The sequence below is a fragment of the Rutidosis leptorrhynchoides genome, chromosome 6 (assembly GCF_046630445.1).
Source record: "Rutidosis leptorrhynchoides isolate AG116_Rl617_1_P2 chromosome 6, CSIRO_AGI_Rlap_v1, whole genome shotgun sequence".
NCBI lineage: Eukaryota > Viridiplantae > Streptophyta > Magnoliopsida > Asterales > Asteraceae > Rutidosis > Rutidosis leptorrhynchoides.
Window position 1 is genome coordinate 76,436,274 of NC_092338.1, and position 17,293 is coordinate 76,453,566.

General features: G+C 33.8%; 1 protein-coding gene across 1 annotated transcript; it reads right to left on the reverse strand.

Moving 5' to 3' along the window:
- Positions 1–13,202: 13,202 nt before the first annotated feature.
- On the reverse strand, positions 13,203–16,978 carry LOC139855732 (uncharacterized). Its single transcript, XM_071844983.1, has 4 exons — positions 16,814–16,978; positions 16,276–16,361; positions 14,765–14,844; positions 13,203–13,692 (listed from the first exon to the last, which is right to left on the reverse strand). The coding sequence occupies exons 2-4, from the start codon at positions 16,345–16,347 to the stop codon at positions 13,440–13,442; spliced, it is 405 nt and encodes a 134-aa protein (XP_071701084.1). The 5' UTR covers positions 16,348–16,361; positions 16,814–16,978; the 3' UTR covers positions 13,203–13,439.
- Between the last annotated feature and the right edge of the window lie 315 nt (positions 16,979–17,293).

The following is a 17,293-nucleotide window of genomic DNA, read 5'->3' on the forward strand; positions in this document are numbered from 1 at the left end:
AGGTTATGGCCAATTTTTGTCATGAATTATTGCTAAATTAAGTAGTGTAATATGTTTAGGTAGCTAAATGATCCAAACTTTGATCCTAAACATGATTTTTGAGAATTAAAGTGGACTTTTAAGTCTAAAACTCATGAACTTGATTAATTTGATATAAATGCCATTTGAAACTTGTTTAATTACTAGTAATGATTATTTTAACATGTTATTTGAGTGGAATGCTTATGAACTTTGTATACATTTTCATATATGCTTATTTGAAAAATTGTAGAATTGATAAAAATATGAAAATGAGTATAAGTTTAATATGGATTAAACATGTTATTATAATTGCTTTAATTTGTTATTTTGCTAACACTAATGCATATTTGAATGCACAAATTTTGTGTTTAATGTGTTTTGCAAAGAAATACAGATACAGACGGTGCATCATCGTTTAGGCAACCTGATCCGAAACCACAGCCAGAGATGCAATATCACGAACCGGAACACCAACCTGAACAACAACAACATTATGATCAACATGTGCCGTACTATGAGCCGGAGCCACAATTTTTTATTGCCTACATAGTATTTTCTGTTCACCATATAATAGAACACCCAACAATTTATGAAGAACAGTTGCATCCCAATTTAAGGATTGATAGAAGTTGGAGAGATTACCCGACGTACCAAAGTAACAAATTTAAGCTTTGGACCAAAAATGTAGAAGTTCCAAGGGTAATAGATTGGGAGCCTTTGAAAAGGGTCCACCTAGCTAACCCAGTTAGGCAGAATCTAATCCAAAGGTATGGCAGCTCTTCTTTTTCCGATTGGGAACGTTTATTTACCACTCGTAGGCCTGTATATAAAGAGTGGTGTGTTGAGCTAATGAGTACTATAGCTTTTAATAAGGATGTAGATAGGTTAGACGATAAGAGTTTTCTTAGATTTTTACTTGGCCGTAGGATGTACAGGATGTCCATGCTGGACATGACCAGGGCTTTACAGATTTACACTCCCGCTGAATTACTATCACCTGATTGTACAAATTTGATTTATCATGGTGAGCGGGTAGATAGAAATTTTGACGCTAACGCCATCTGGAGGCCTATGCCAAATTTTAATGTGTTTACGCGGGGAGGAAGACACTCCTATTTAGATATTAATAAAGCCGAGCTTCGTATAATACATAGATTCTTAGCAAACTCGATTACACAAAGAGGTAACAAAAGGAGAAAATGACCTTACACGATTTATTTTACCTTAAGTGCATTCGAAACACTAGAAGCTTTGTTAATATCCCCTACTGTGTTGGTTTTTATCTGTCTAAAATGGTGGAAGGTATACAGGAAGGGGGAATAATAGGAGGAGGTATTTTTGTTACTCTCATTGGAGAGTATTTGGGTGTAGATAGGGATCAAAGGGGTCTGATGATGGTATGTAGGGAACAGGACGAGACTTTAGGTTTGCAAGTCTATCAAGGTGCAAAGGTATTGACTAGGAGACGCAATCAGGCAATACAATATCAGGGCCGCCATCCACAGGTAGAGAGGGGTTCGAATGAGGAAATGGAGAAAGCGGATGACATTAGGGATGTCATTAGGGATAGTGCTACTGACGTTTTCCAGCGTATAGATGAGGTAGAAATGACTAATGAGGATAGGCATCGTCGATATGAGCAGTGGCAAGCTGCGAATGAGTATGAGACTTCCAGGCGATGCCAACACGATAGCTGACAAGTTCATCAGCACCAATTCATGAGCCAGCTATCATATCAAGTACCAAATAACTACATCCCTACTCGGCCTGCTTACTATCCACCGCATCAGCCCGACATGCGACCACCCTTTGACCTGTACGATCCCAATCAAGCATACCAGAACACCTATCACCATCCATGGAACCCGAACGATGATATGAACTGGAACCCCTATCCAAATTAATAGTGTTCCATTGGTGATGTCTTCTCTTTTATTATTTTTATCTATTTTAACATTTTGATACTTTAATGTAATGTTTAATATTTTTATTATTTTGTACTAATATTTCATTTTTGTAATTTGAAAGTGGGATATTAAGTCCTATTTCAAATTACCATGCATGTTTATATTTGTATTGTATGTATTTTATCTCATGTACACAACAGGGTAAAACAGCGTATTTTCAAAGACTGTCATTAAGTTCAGCAAAAGCTATTAATTTTGACGACAAAACGAAAAACAAGTGTGATGTAACAACAGACGGAATGAACAAATGATGTGTACCATTTATCATTCAACAAAAACAACAATATGTTTAGAAACTTTGGTGAAATTTAATCATTTTTCTACGCTAATCACCCTCAATAATTTAAATTGCTACTGATTTCTTGCAAATGAGGGCATTGCAAGATCTTAAATGTGGGAAGGGGTTAAATTCGTTCGGATTTTTAAAAAAATTTTAATTTAAACACTTGGTTACCATTAAAAATACTAGTAACGCAGTAGTTGTATTAGAATCTAGTGCTCTCTGATAATAAATAATAGCCCTAGTCTTATATACTGACTACCCACTTCTAGTAAAAATTTTAAATTTTTTTTCAAATAAATGAATTCAAAATCATGTTTATACATATTTATGAACGATAAAACTAGGTGTTAACACCGAAATTATTGTTACCTCGGAAAGGACATAAATTGAGAAACAACCCAAAATGCTTGAATTCATTTAAAATGGAATATAGGAGAATAAAAAGGCAAAGAAAGGAAAATAAAAGCCAAGTGTGAGAAAAATTTACCAAGTTATTTAGAATATATATCACATATTTTTGTACAAATAGTTGAAGATACTTTTGTTTTGGACGATATTAATCAGTTTTACCCAGTTTATTATAAATGGAATTTAAAAGGAAGTACAGTCTTCCGAGAAAAAGACACGCGCTTCTTGATTTAGGTCAGGAAGTTGTCGTCCAGACCAGTTGTAGAGTCTACGAAAAATCTTGAAAAGTTTTCTCTAAAATCAGCTGTAAATCCACGGACATCGGCATCAAACAGGGTAGCCAAGTGGTCAGACTTATCCTAACCATGAGAGGATCTGTCTCGTATAATGGGGGGGGCACCGTGCAAATTAGCTTATAAGACTAATGAATCAGAACCCCAGAAAGGATAATATCCTTAAAGATCAAAAATCAGCTTTTAAGCCTGATATTACTCAATCCTTGGGATTGACCTTAAAGATTGAGAATTACAAACTCATGGAATTCAATGATATCTAAACTCGAGCTTGAACGAGAAAATATTTTGATCAAATTACAAACCGATTTATTTTCTGAAAACTCATTTTCAATGCGTTCATTACCATTGAACGTAAAATCCTAGGAATTTACCGGAATTCATTAGGTCACCTGAACCAAATCGGGTGTCAACCGTAAGAACAGTGGTTGCATAGCATGGTCGAAGACAGGACCTTGTGCCAGACCGAAAAACTATAGGGTGATCTTTACTATTGCTCCTACAAAGGATAGTAATTGCATCCGACACGATATAGACCATAAACAAAAGCATGTCACGGGACATTGTCTTAACAGTTGCTTGTTCAACGCTTTCCTTTACAACCGGACGGTAGTTTACCGAAAGGTAATATACGGAGCAAGTAAACTGGACGTGTGCTTTCCTAATACAAGGTTAGCAAATGGGTGACACAAAACCACAAGTTTTGAGCTAAAATTTTCAAATTCGAAATACACAAAACTCACAAAAACGTTTTGCAAACACCGGTGAAGGGTTATTCCGGAAAATTTATCTAGGGTAAAAGCTAGAATGAATTTTCAAAAGATCAAATGTTTTCATAAAGATCCAATTTCCTAAAGGATCTAAATTTTCTTAGTCATGTGGGATTGTAAACCACAACGTTACTATCATTGTTCATACCGCCGTATAGAAATCAATGATGTACAAAGTGTGAAGAATAAAGAAGTGATTCTAGTAAAGTTAATTTCAAGTTCTATATTACTTGAGGACAAGCAACGCTCAAGTGTGGGAATATTTGATAATGCTAAAAACGAACATATATTTCATAGCATTATCCTTCAAGAAAGACAAGCTTTTAGTTGCAATTGTTCTATTTACAAGTGATAATTGTTTAAATAATAAAAGGTGAAGACAAAAGACAGATTCGACGAATTGAAGACACAAACGACCAAAAAGCTCAAAAGTACAAAGTACAATCAAAGTGGTTCAAATTATTGATGAGAAACGTCTAAAAGTTACAAGAGTACGAGCCGCGAAACGCAAAGTACAAGATATTAAATCGTACGAAAGGACGTTCGAAAATTCGGAACCGGGACATGATCCAACTATCAACGCGCGACGCAACGGAGCTAAAATTACAAGTCAACGATGCACATGAATATAATATAATATATATATAATTATATATAATTATATATATTATATTATAAATATTAAATATTACGCAGCAGCCCACATTTTTGTTGCTTGGTGAGCTGGAAAAGCAGGCCATGCCATCGCATGGCCTGGTAGCCTTAAATTCATGCGGTCGCATGAGCTACTGTAGCTGGCCAGGTTCTATAAAAAGTCAGTTTGCTCGACGAATTGTGTACATCTTTTTCTATCTCTTACTCTCTCAATATATATTTATATTTATTTTATAATTATAATTTTAATATTAGATTAATAATAATAAGGTTATGGTAGCGAATGTTGTAAGTTTGTAAGTCGAAATTCTGTCCGTGTAACACTACGCGATTAATACTCATTGTAAGTTATGTTCAACCTTTTTAAATTAATATCTCGTAGCTAAGTTATTATTATGCTTATTTAAATCGAAGTAATCGTGATGTTGGGCTAAATATTAAGATTGGGTAATTGGGCTTTATACCATAATTGGGGTTTGGACAAAAGAACGACACTTGTGGAAATTAGACTATGGGCTATTAATGGGTTTTATGTTAACTAAACGATACCTCGTTAATTTAATATAAAGGTTACAATTTGACGTATCTATATATAACCACATACGCTTAATCGGGTACGGTGGGCGAAATATCTATAAATACTAATAATTGTTCATTTTATCGGACACGGGGATGGATTAATAGTCAATGGACTCGTTGAAACAGGGGTGGATTACATTCAAGGGTAATTGGTGTAATTGTTAACAAAGTATTAAAACCTTGGACTACACGCAGTCGATAACCTGGTGTATTCATTAAACAAAGTATTAAGACCTTGTTACAGTTCGAATCCCCAATTAGTTGGAATATTTGACTTCGGGTATAAGGATAATTTGATGAAGACTCTCGCACTTTATAATTATGACTGATGGACTATTATGGACAAAACCGTATGGACATATCGAATAATCCAGGACAAAGGACAATTAACCCATGGTAATAAATTAAAATCAACACGTCAAACATCATGATTACGGAAGTTTAAATAAGCATAATTCCTTTATTTTATATATTATCGCACTTTTAATTATCGTACTTTTTAATTATCGCAATTTTATTTATCGTCATTTTATTTATCGCACTTTAAATTATCGCACTTTTATTATCGTTATTTACTTTACGCTTTAAATTAAGTCATTTGTGTATTTAATATTTTACATTAGGTTTTAATTGCGACTTAAGACATAAAATCGACAAACCGGTCATTAAACGGTAAAATCCCCCTTTTATAACAATAATAATATTACATATTTATATATTTATACAAATATAGTTTAAAATAAATATAGCGTTAAACTTGGCTAGCTCCCTGCGAAACGAACCGGACTTACTAAAAACTACACTACTGTACGATTAGGTACACTGCCTATAGTGTTGTGGCAAGGTTTAGGTATATCCACTCTATAAATAAATAAATAACTTGTGTAAAATTGTATCGTATTTAATAGCATTTCGTAGTAAAAATATAACTATTTCGTATATACCTCGCATAACATCAATATATCAAGGGATCAAATGAGAACTTAAATATGGCTGAGAACTATGAGAACTTCGTATTCGCACAAAATGGGGGCACGTCGAAGAAATTAAGTCAAGTTCGAACATTTTTTTGTTCTACGAGATTTAGTAGAACAATCATGTTCTACATTTTTCTAACCGTTTTAGTGTAATTTTAGGGTGAGAGTTTAGATTTTAGGGGTTTAGGGTTTAGATTTTATCGTTTAGATTAAGTTTTTAACACGAACAATTTAGAGTTTAAGGTTTTGAGTTTAGGGACTAAACTCAAAACACTAAACTTTAAACTCTAAATCGAACTAAATATAGAAAAAAATGTGAAATCGAACAAAAACAGATGAATTCGAATAAAAGCAACTTAATTCGAACAAAACATCTTAATTCAAACAAAACATCTTAATTCGAACAAATTTTTGTTATACATTTTGTTCTACATTTCAAAATTCGAACAAAAACAGCTCACGTCGAACAATTAATGCATATTCAAACAAAAAATGTAGAACATGATGATGTAGAACAAGAAGGTAGAATGACATTTGATTTTATGCATCTGCATATTTGTTCGCTCCTGTGCAATTTTGTTCGACCGTGCCTTCTTTTTGTTCGAATATGGAGTTCACATAGTTCTTTCCAATGTGGAGTTTTCTTGGGATCCTCACCTATTATATATAGTTTGTGGTATGAGGGAGGTGAGATGTAGACAATTCTTCTTCTACCCTATAATAGAAGAGAAGTCGATTCTCCACCCAAGTGTAGAGAAAGCATTCTCTACTCACGGAAAAAAAAGTAATCCCTGTCTACTCAGAGTTACCTTTAAACTCAAATTTATATTTTATCTGTACATTTGTATCTATGAATGTTTGTTTGCATTTACATTTCATGATTTTTAACTCCAATTATTAAAAATCTAACAAATTAAGTAATTTTTGGGTCTTTATAATTCTTGCAACTTTGATAATTATTTTTGAACAACAAAAAAAGAACTAGTTGATATCTAGGATAAGAGAACAAAAATTCAAATGGTGGATAAGCCATTCATTCCAATTAGCAAAAATGATGGAACCTCTAACTTTAACTAAGAAAAAAAAAGTTTAATGATATAAAATATTACAGATTTCTAATAACGTTAGAACCGAAGTCAATAATCATTCCGCATACGCCATATACACAAAAAGTAGAAAACCATATAAGCGATTCTTGATAATTTTCAAGTCCATTCGAGAGTCAAACCAAGCAAAGAAATGACCAACGTAATTCAAATCATGCAATGAAAGATCCGTTTAACGTAAATCTTATGCCATAAAGATTTAGCAAAATGACAAGACCAAAAAATATGATCTCTCGACTCAACTCCATCGTAAAAAGGGCAAATAATGATGGTGATGTCATATAAAAAGGTTTAATCGAGTTGAAAACCTATCATGACACATTCTTTATTCAAAAATATGTACCCATGTAAGGCTACTAGTATCAGTGGCGTTAAAGGCAACGCCAAAGAGCTTCCTCACATTGACACCACTACTAACGAAAGCCAATGGAGCTCCAATCTTTGGTTGTGATCCTCCTAAGTGAATATCAAGCATATTTAAAAACGGAGGTGAAAGTTTTTTTTTTTTTTTTTTTTTTTTTTTTACATTATGCATTAATAGTTTTTTTTTTTTTTTTTTTTTTTTGTACATTATGCATTAATAATGATACAATGTAATACTCCCTCTCCTCTATATTAATAATAAACGTTCCAAATTAATAGTCCACTTTCATAAATAAAAATATAAGAAGCTTAAATTCTATTATGCCCTTAATGTATGTGGATATGATTAAAGAAGAAAGAAAATGTAAGGGTAAAACTGAAAAGTAAATAGAATGTACAGTACTTTTATGATATTTTCTTAAACTATGTGTTTTTTGTATGTGGACTATAATATGGAACGGAGGGAGTAATTAATTACGTTTGGTGAGTCCATTTGATGGTAAAGGGTTTGTCATGGATACTAGCGAAACCAAACAAAAGGTCCAAACGTTCGAGGACGAAAGAGAAAATGCTCTGCGGGATGTGATGAGTTAGTGATGAGATGAATATAGTGAGGTGGTGCTAATGTGGCACAATGTTCAGTGGCGATTTCAGAATTATAACTCAATGGTAGGGATGGCATCGGGTCGGGTTTGGGTCGAGTTTAGTTAATCCCGGACCCGACCCGATTAGAAAACTACGCCCCAAACCCGGCCCGATACCCGTCGGGTCCCCACGGGTAAACGGGTATACCCAATTAGTCATTCGGTATTTCCCTTTCAATAAGTTACCAAATCAAAATATCGAAAACTAACTTAACTACTTCATGTTTAAAGTATTATAAAATATAGCATACAAAAAGTTGATTGAAAAGTTTCTAAAATATTCAAATACACAAAGTATATAAAATATCACATCTCGAAAACTTGTTGTATATGATTATATGAATGAAATTATACTCGTTTTCAAAACAAATAAGAGAAATCTTTCATACATTAACTATATAATACTAATACTAAAATTTTACATAAAAATTATTATCAAAATTCCTCGGACCGGGTATACGGGTATGCGGGTCGGGTATACGGGTCGGGTAAACGAGTTTGTATCCAAAATCATACCCGAACCCAAACCCGGAATTTTTTTGTAACCATCCCATACCCGGCCCATGACCCAGCGGACTCGGGTCAGACCCGGCCCAATTATAACGGGTTTCGAATTTCCCCATCGGGTACAGGTCATTTTGCCATCCCTAATCAATGGGGTTCCGAATTTTTTCCAGTACTAATTATATTTACATATTATTTTAGTGGCACACTGGTAATTTACCTTCAAAACACTACTAATTCGAAAAATATATGGAATCCAAATAATTAAATTTAGTGGTGTCTTACATAATTTAAAAAATATTTTTCTACTAAAAATTTTAAACTAGTGAGATCTTACGATGCATCACATAGTGTTACTTCCATTAGATAAGAACTAGTAAGATTGGCCTGCGCGATGCGGCGGGACTTTTCGGGTTGCATATTCATATTTGACGTAGCGTTATGTATGTACAGATTTAAAATCGCGTTGTTGCGGATGTGTTTGGATACACGTGGTTAGTACCTAGTATACCTAATTGCCTGCGAATTTTTGATTCCGGGAAAATCGCGTAAAAAAGGTGGAAGGAACCATCGATATGGTGTAGTTAGTTTAAGTTATTTGTTATGTGTATATATATGTATAAAAAATAGCTCGAAAAATTATGCGTTTTTCAAAAAGCGTTCGTTTAGCGTATAGTTCGTTGCATTGTGTTCGAAAAATTATTTCGAGTTGAACGGTGGTGTCGAAAAAATTTAACTCGTGGTGAGCGGGAAGATACGACTCGTTGAAAATTTAGGTGGAGTTTGGTTAATATTTTTTAAAAAATAATAGAATTACATTTTGCCCCCCTAATTTGGGGATGGATATTAATGTTTAATAATTGTTTAAGAGGGTGAGGTGTAATTTTTTTTTTTTTTTCTTTTTTGTGAAATGTCGTTTTGGTTGAATTTGGGTACCCAACGACCAAAGTTGGGATGCCCTTTATGAAATGTAGTTTTGGTTGCATTTGGGCACCCAACGACCAAAGTTGGGATGCCCTTTAGTATATAGGGTATTTTTTGTGAAATGTCGTTTTGGTTGCATTTGGGCACCCAACGACCAACGTTGGGATGCCTTTTATGAAATGTCGTTTTGGTTGCATTTGGGCACCCAACGACCAAAGTTGGGATGCCCTTTAGTATATAGGGTAAATAATCTAAGTAGGTAAAAGCTGTCTACGGTTAAGGGCATAGGTATAGGTCGCATACAAATATCTTACGGCCACCACGCGCAAGATGCTACATACCCGACTTTTGTACATTTTATTTTGTGATATATTTTCCTTCCATTGAGATGCTGTTGCATTACTTTATATGATACAGTCATACAGTATATATTAACTTTTCGCCACAATAACTTCATATTGGGTTAAAGCCATAAATAGGTCATATATACTTTCATTTTTGTCCTAATGTAGGCTATATACCTCAAAAATACCAATGTAAGTTATATACTCTTAAAAGTTGTACCGATGTACACAAATTTAACAAGTTACCTGTTGAACCGGTAAAGTTAATTATTTAACATTTTTTTGTATTTTATATGGCTACAAATAGGTAATACACTTTTAGTTTTGTTCCGATGTAGGCTATGCACTTTCAGTTTTGTCCGATGTAGGCTATATACTTTCAGTTTTGTTCCAATGTATCACCAACGTCATTCTCCACGTAGGATGTCACGTTATCGTTTAGTTGTTTATCCGGTTAATAAGTTTTGTCTGTTCATATTAGTACACTTTATGAATGTATATAGCCTACATTGGTATTTTTCGAGGTATATAGACTACATTTGAACACAAATGAAAGTATATGACCTATTTATGGCTTTAACCTTTTCATATTAAAAAATTGTTACTTTTCACTTAAAACTAGGACTCTAAGTTCATGATACCATATATGCTCCACAGTGTAGGAATGAGATGTTTTGCACTTAAGGTTAAGAATTCAAAGGAAGTCGAACAAAGTGTATAATCACAAATGTACAGGCACAAAAATACATGGGATTAACAAAGCAGTAAAACACACAATTGAGATATTAAAGTAAACGATATAAAATAGTTATATCCAAACTACTTGTTTGGTTCCATAGTCAAACAAAAGAGAGTTTATTATTTAGAGTTACAAATACGTTTAAATAGTGAACAAATCTTGCAGACAAAGTGAACCCTAAAAGATTACTAAATACACAAATTCGATTTTTATACACGTTATTTTCATGAGTTTGATCGAGTTCAAACCAAAATCAAATTTAAGTTCTAAAAATATTCTAAAATGACTTGTTTAAAGCAAAAAGGTTTCGAACCAAAACAACTAGAAAATCAAAACCACCATGTTAAACACCCCTAGTATAAGCATAAAAACAACCTCAATAATTTCTATATATATTTGACAGTAAAATGTACATATACATTCACATTTTTATGAAATTTGTACCATGGGAATCTTACTCTATCTTCTTAGGGTCCCAATTTGGCCACAAACACATTTTCCTTTTAACCATTCTCAGCAATCTTATAAGTCCTTTAATTGAACTTCAAACTCATCTTCATTACCATTTACTTAAACAACAATGGCCTACAACAAGTTACTATTCTACTTCATTTGGGCTATACTTATGCTTCAAGGTCACTCTCCATACCCTTTATGTTGTCTTATGTTTGTTTTCTATATTGTTTTTCTCATGTGTTACTCTTATAACCTTATCCATATATCCATATAGGTATTACATTTCAACTTTCATGACTCAAACCTTTCATTTAAAAAGACTCATAATTTGGTTCATTGTTAACTCAAAATGTTACAAATATGTCTTTTTTTTTTCTTTTTGTAATTTTCAGGGGTTTCGGGAGAGATTTTCGTATCAAGAAGAGGATTACACGAGCATTACGTATCAAAAAGAGGACTGCACTTGCAGGTGATAAAGCTGTAAATGGATTGGTAACATGAATGTAAGAAATCAAATTTTAATGGTTTTTTTTTTTTGTTCGAATGTTTTAGGAAACAAGCACGAAGTTGACGAACGAGAATCTAAGAACACAATCGAAGATAGGTTCAGTGATGCCGACTTGTACCTTCAACGAATGCAAAGGATGCAGATACAAATGCAGTCCTAAGCAAGTTCCAGTCGAAGGAAATGATCCGATAAATAGTGCTTATCACTATAGATGTATTTGTCATAGGTAATTAGCATAATTAGCCTTTTTAATGGTATGAATTGATATAACTTGATATAGTTTTATCCCTGAGAAAACAAGCCTTTAGTGTTGAAACTGTTTTTAGTTTTCTAGGTAAATGTAGCATTTCTGTTTGTAGATTGTATGAAAGCCATTGTTGCACATGGGAAGTTGTCTCGAGGTTTTACATAATAAGTCAAAGTATCACATGGAGGCAACTCCACTTTTTGTAAAAGACTTTTATGTAAAACTTCAACTCGGACCCGCCCTGGGTCTCAACCCAACATGTTCAACCTATTTAAAAGTTGACCTGTTGCAACACATGACCACTTTCGAACCAAACCCATTTGATCCCTGACCCAACCCGACCCAATCCGACCTGTTTGCCAGGTATAACTTTTACCCTATCACTGACACAATCAAGATACACATTCCATTTTGGAAATTAGATATGCATCTTATATAATGTAAATTATTATTATTATACATATACATAATCAGAACCAGCAATTTCATAACCAAGTAGTAACATAACATATATTATCCACACACGAATATTAAAACAAGTAAAAAAATAAGATTTTTCAGTTACCAAGGAAAGACCGAGTCTTTGTTTACTTAACCTAAGTTCTTATAAATAATAGCATACACCTTGCGAATTCGCGGAATTATATGTTTAAACACGATCTGTTAAGCACATGGATGTGAGATCACATATGCAAAAGCAGATACAATGCTCTGAAAAGTAAACACTCGAACAAGTTTGAATGTATATGATTTTTAACGAGTTCAGAAAAGAGAAACATATATATATATATATATATATATATATATATAGTCATACTCGTACGCACACTCGTAAGCACACAGATTTTAGAAACACGACAATGAAAGCCGAAAGGACTCGAGAGATAATCAATGACTACAATGGAATCTTCTTGGATCAAGAAACCTGACCACATATATCTTCTAGGTGTGACTGTGACAACACTTTAGCAAAATTCATCACTTTATTTCAAGGTACCCTAATGCATGCCATTCCATTCCCATACAACAGAAACAATAATGTCCCTCATTCACAAACTACTGCACACAGCCACGCCACATACTTAACCACTAACTATTACTACTATTACTATTATTATATTATATTAACTAAAATAAAGAAAAAATTATATTTTAGAGTAAACCCTAGTGTACTACACTAAATAGTAACTAACTGTTCACAGCTAGTACAAAAGAAAAATCATACAAAAACAAAAGAAATTTCCAGGGAAAAGATTTAAAAGTTTCAAATCAATTACATCTCATAAAGATTTTGGATCGCTGAAAAAAAAGAGTTCTTTTAGACGTATTGTCCAAAATTCGTCAACTAGGCAAGAGTGACCGCCCACCGAATAGCATGGTCCACCCCTAACTAGGATATTGCAAGATAGATGGTATACATAATAACCAACATGAATGTTTCCACATTTAAGCAGTGTTGGGAGACTAGAAAGAGAACAAAAAAAGAAAGCAGAAAACCTAAATTACTCTGCATATGGGACCACATTGGACGTTAGGTGCAGCACGAGCAGCATGCACACCTGTTTTGTGTTTCATATTATTCAGTTGGATTCTGACTCTAAAATATGAAATCAATTTCATATAGATTGTTTTGATAGTATTCGGAATAACATTTACTTGTTTGTATTAGTTGCCTGTTTGGATGAGGGCAAGTTTGTTGCTTTCTTCTTAACAAATGCTTTAGTTCTGCTTTCAGTTTCTTCATCTTCATCACTAATCTCGTCTACTGGAGTTGGGCGAGATTCCTCTTCAAGTTTGGAAAATTTTCTCTTTCCAGCATCTAACTGGGCACGTAATTTTCGTTCAACTGGATCGTTTGACAATGCAACTTTCGGTTGGCGGGGAACTGCTGCACCTATTCCAAGGCTGTATAAAAATAGAGATTTTTAAAGAAATTGGAATACTACATGGTTACTTTAAGTCTTTGACCAAAATAAAGAAATAAAGATGCTACATACAAAATTAGGTATTTTTTGCAACTATTTTATGTGATGTTTTGACTGCACATTTTTAGACAAACGAAAACTACAGTAGAAAAAGGCTTTTGACAAGCATTTCTTACAAATTCAAGTAATTCCTACTAGTTAAAAGCAAATTTGGGCTAATGGGGTTTGTAATATGTGAATGTGATTTTGATCTTTTTAATTGCAAAAAAACAAAAATTACCTATATGACTTTAGTAAAGTTGACACTCGGCTTATAATCTAGTAATGTGTAGAAACCACGACTTCCATTTTAGTTTTGTTAAGAAACAAATAAAAAAAAATTCAAATGAAATGACCCATTTCTGAAATGTTTAAACAACTGCACAACGGGTTGACATCTGAGGCTAAAGCGAGGTAAGCATGTTGCCAGGTTATATTGGGTTTGTAACCTGGGCTATGCTTTTATTAGAAGAGTATAAGAAAGCAAGTGACGGCAATTTCCACCCCTGACAGACAGTTGATATCACAATATTTCATTTTTATTTGTTAGTATCATCATAAGAAACTTTGATAAATAAAATTATCCATACCATTTAATTTTTTAGTGTATCTAATTAAATAATACGGAGTAATAATTATGATACACGAAGTTGCTTAAGAAATCAACTCTTAAACTTTTTAGTTATGGTAATAAAAAATTCACTTATAAAGAAGTTTATTGGGCTGGTTGGCTAATGAAAAGCATAAAAACCAAATTAAACAAAAAGATTGACCCGAACCGAGCCATTAGGCCTGTATTCAAACCTGTCTGTCTCAGCTTGGACCCCTTCTAACCCAAGCCTATGTTGATCCATGATCCAAACAGGCCCAAGCCCTATATTAACTCTAATTTTTTTTTCCAATATATTTATCTGGACATAAGACAAAATTAACCCAGATTGACACATTCAACATAAGACCTTTGCATTAAGAACGGAAATGTAAACATGGAGCTGGGGTGTGTCAGTACTAACCCTGGAGGTCTAGCCTCTAAGACAACTCGAGTTGATCCGTTATCTGTGGTTCTAGTCATGTTACTAACCCATTTTTCAGCCTGCAAAAGAAAATAAGCATCAAAAAGGAAGTGTTGTTAGCAAAGAAAATTAATTTCTATTAAGATAAAGAAAAAACATGCAAGCACACTACACGCCCGAGCACACGGGATAGGGATATCCTTATAGAATGGCATCAAACAGAATGCTAGGTACTACCCACCGCAAAGTTCTTCCAAGAATTATAATCATATTGTACAGTGACAAAAGTATAGTATTCATCATCTCCACCACCAAAGAAACCTCTCATTGAATAAATATTTTGTTATCTTCAAAGAAGTCGATGATTCAATAAGGTGTCGTTTGTTTTTCAGTCTGTAGATCTTATTATGTCTTCTGTATGCGCGCCTGCAGACAGTGGCGGAAATTGAACTCGACCACAGATGGGGCGGGTTTTAAATTTTATTAAATTTTTCAATGACAGCTGGGGCGAACACTAAAAAAAACCTTATTTTTTAGTAAATTTTTTATTTTTTTAGTGTAAATTTAAAAAAAATAAAAAATCCAGCTGGGGCGAGTGCCCCGCCCCGTCTCCACAATGTTCTGCCACTGCCTGCAGATGTTTTTGCTGCTGTCTGATTTTCTGATGACATAAGATAAAATAAGGTCTTATTTTGTATGCAACCTCACAGACTTGAAAATATGCTTCTTGCAGACATAATTAAGACATAAAAACAAACATTCTTCACTATTCAGCATACAGACATTTGGGCCACATTTTCTTTACAAACATGATCCGCAGATCTTCAGACAAAAGCATCTTAAAAACAAACACCACCTAAGTGATCATTAACTGTACCCTCCCACTCTGTCAATCAAATATTCCCAAAGACACTATATCCAGTGTAGTGTAAGTGTAATACAAACGAACTTATACACAATTGCTAAGGAAGAAACATCATCACGAATTCACTACCAAACCTTTCGATTGCATAGTGAATTATAAGGAATGAAGGAACGTGTCAATGTACAAACAGCACAAACTAATAAACAGTTAACACCCTTCCTATAATGTCTCCTAGCTAGACGTGGCATGATGGTCTGGCAGGAAAAGAGTGTCACAAACAAGTTCAGGTTAAAAGGGGTGACTATGTAAGTACAGAGTCGGGTCAATCCATAACCCATTCATAAGTAATTTTGCTACATAGCCAACTTCCGGGCCTTACTCATCCTTCGTGCGAGACTTAGGTTTCTTAGTCAGTGAGTCCTTAGAAAAGTATCAGAAAAGCATTTACTGATGCATTCAAGTTCTTTTATGCAGCGTCCATCGGGTAAAATCAAATTCTTAAACTACTCAGTGCACTCATGCATGATTCAATTATGTGTATCACACCATCCCAATAACTAGGTCGATCAACGATACATCATAAATCCTAAAATACAAATTATATATTTGCATAAACATATAAGATGGAAAGAATTGAGTCGAGTACCAGTTTAAATGCTGAATTCAGCTTCACCAATTCAGGATGAGACTTTTTCTTGGTTGAATCTTCTGTGCTCATTTCAACTAATCAACCTGAATAAACAAACATCCCAAAGCTCCCTTTCAAACATGCTCAGTCATAAATCATAATCATAATCATAATCATCATAATATTAATAATAATAAAAAGCCATTTATTTTAGTTTCAGGTTAAGCAGTAGTATTTAGCTGCTGCAAATAACGAATGACATGGATATTAAGCTTAAAACCTTATTAGTTTCCGATTATACTTAATACAATTATTTTTTACGCAGTCTCTAATCATAATATATAAATTACAATTTTACAATTAACTTCAACCTAAAAACTATGATAAATCAACATTCATATTCATATTCACAAATTAAAACACAGCATCCACAAGTTACATGGTATAATTATAAACAGGTATGTTTGTGCATAATTATAATTATATCAATTAAAAGCATATACGAATTAACTATTTAGGTTAAATCGGTCAATCAGATATAATTAAATCTACTTACTGAGAGAAAGAATAATAAATAAGACTTAATAACAGAACAGACGACTGTCGGAGCTTCGGAGGACTGAGCAGCGGCGGTTGACGGTGGCGGTGAAACGGAGGTGCGGTTGTTTAATATCGTCGTGTTCAGTAAGCCGTTGAAGACGCAGTGGTGTGATGAGTGGCTTGTTACTTTGGGTTTGAGCATGATCCAATGGGCCAGCTACCAACTGGCCTGGTTTCATATATTGGGCTGGTGCGGATGGTTTTAGTAAGGGAAATTGGTCAGAATGCCATCATTCCGAATAGTGTTTAACAATATTATCTAGAAAATTGTAATTGCAAATATGTTCTCTATCCATAGTATGAGATATGTTCTAGTGCAATGCACGATTCGACTCGAGAAAGAGGAAGCTCAAAAGATGGTAAGGGTGTAGCGGATGATTTGGTTGGATTTGATTCATTTCAAAGTAGGTATAGCAACCTCGAGAGAGAAAAATCT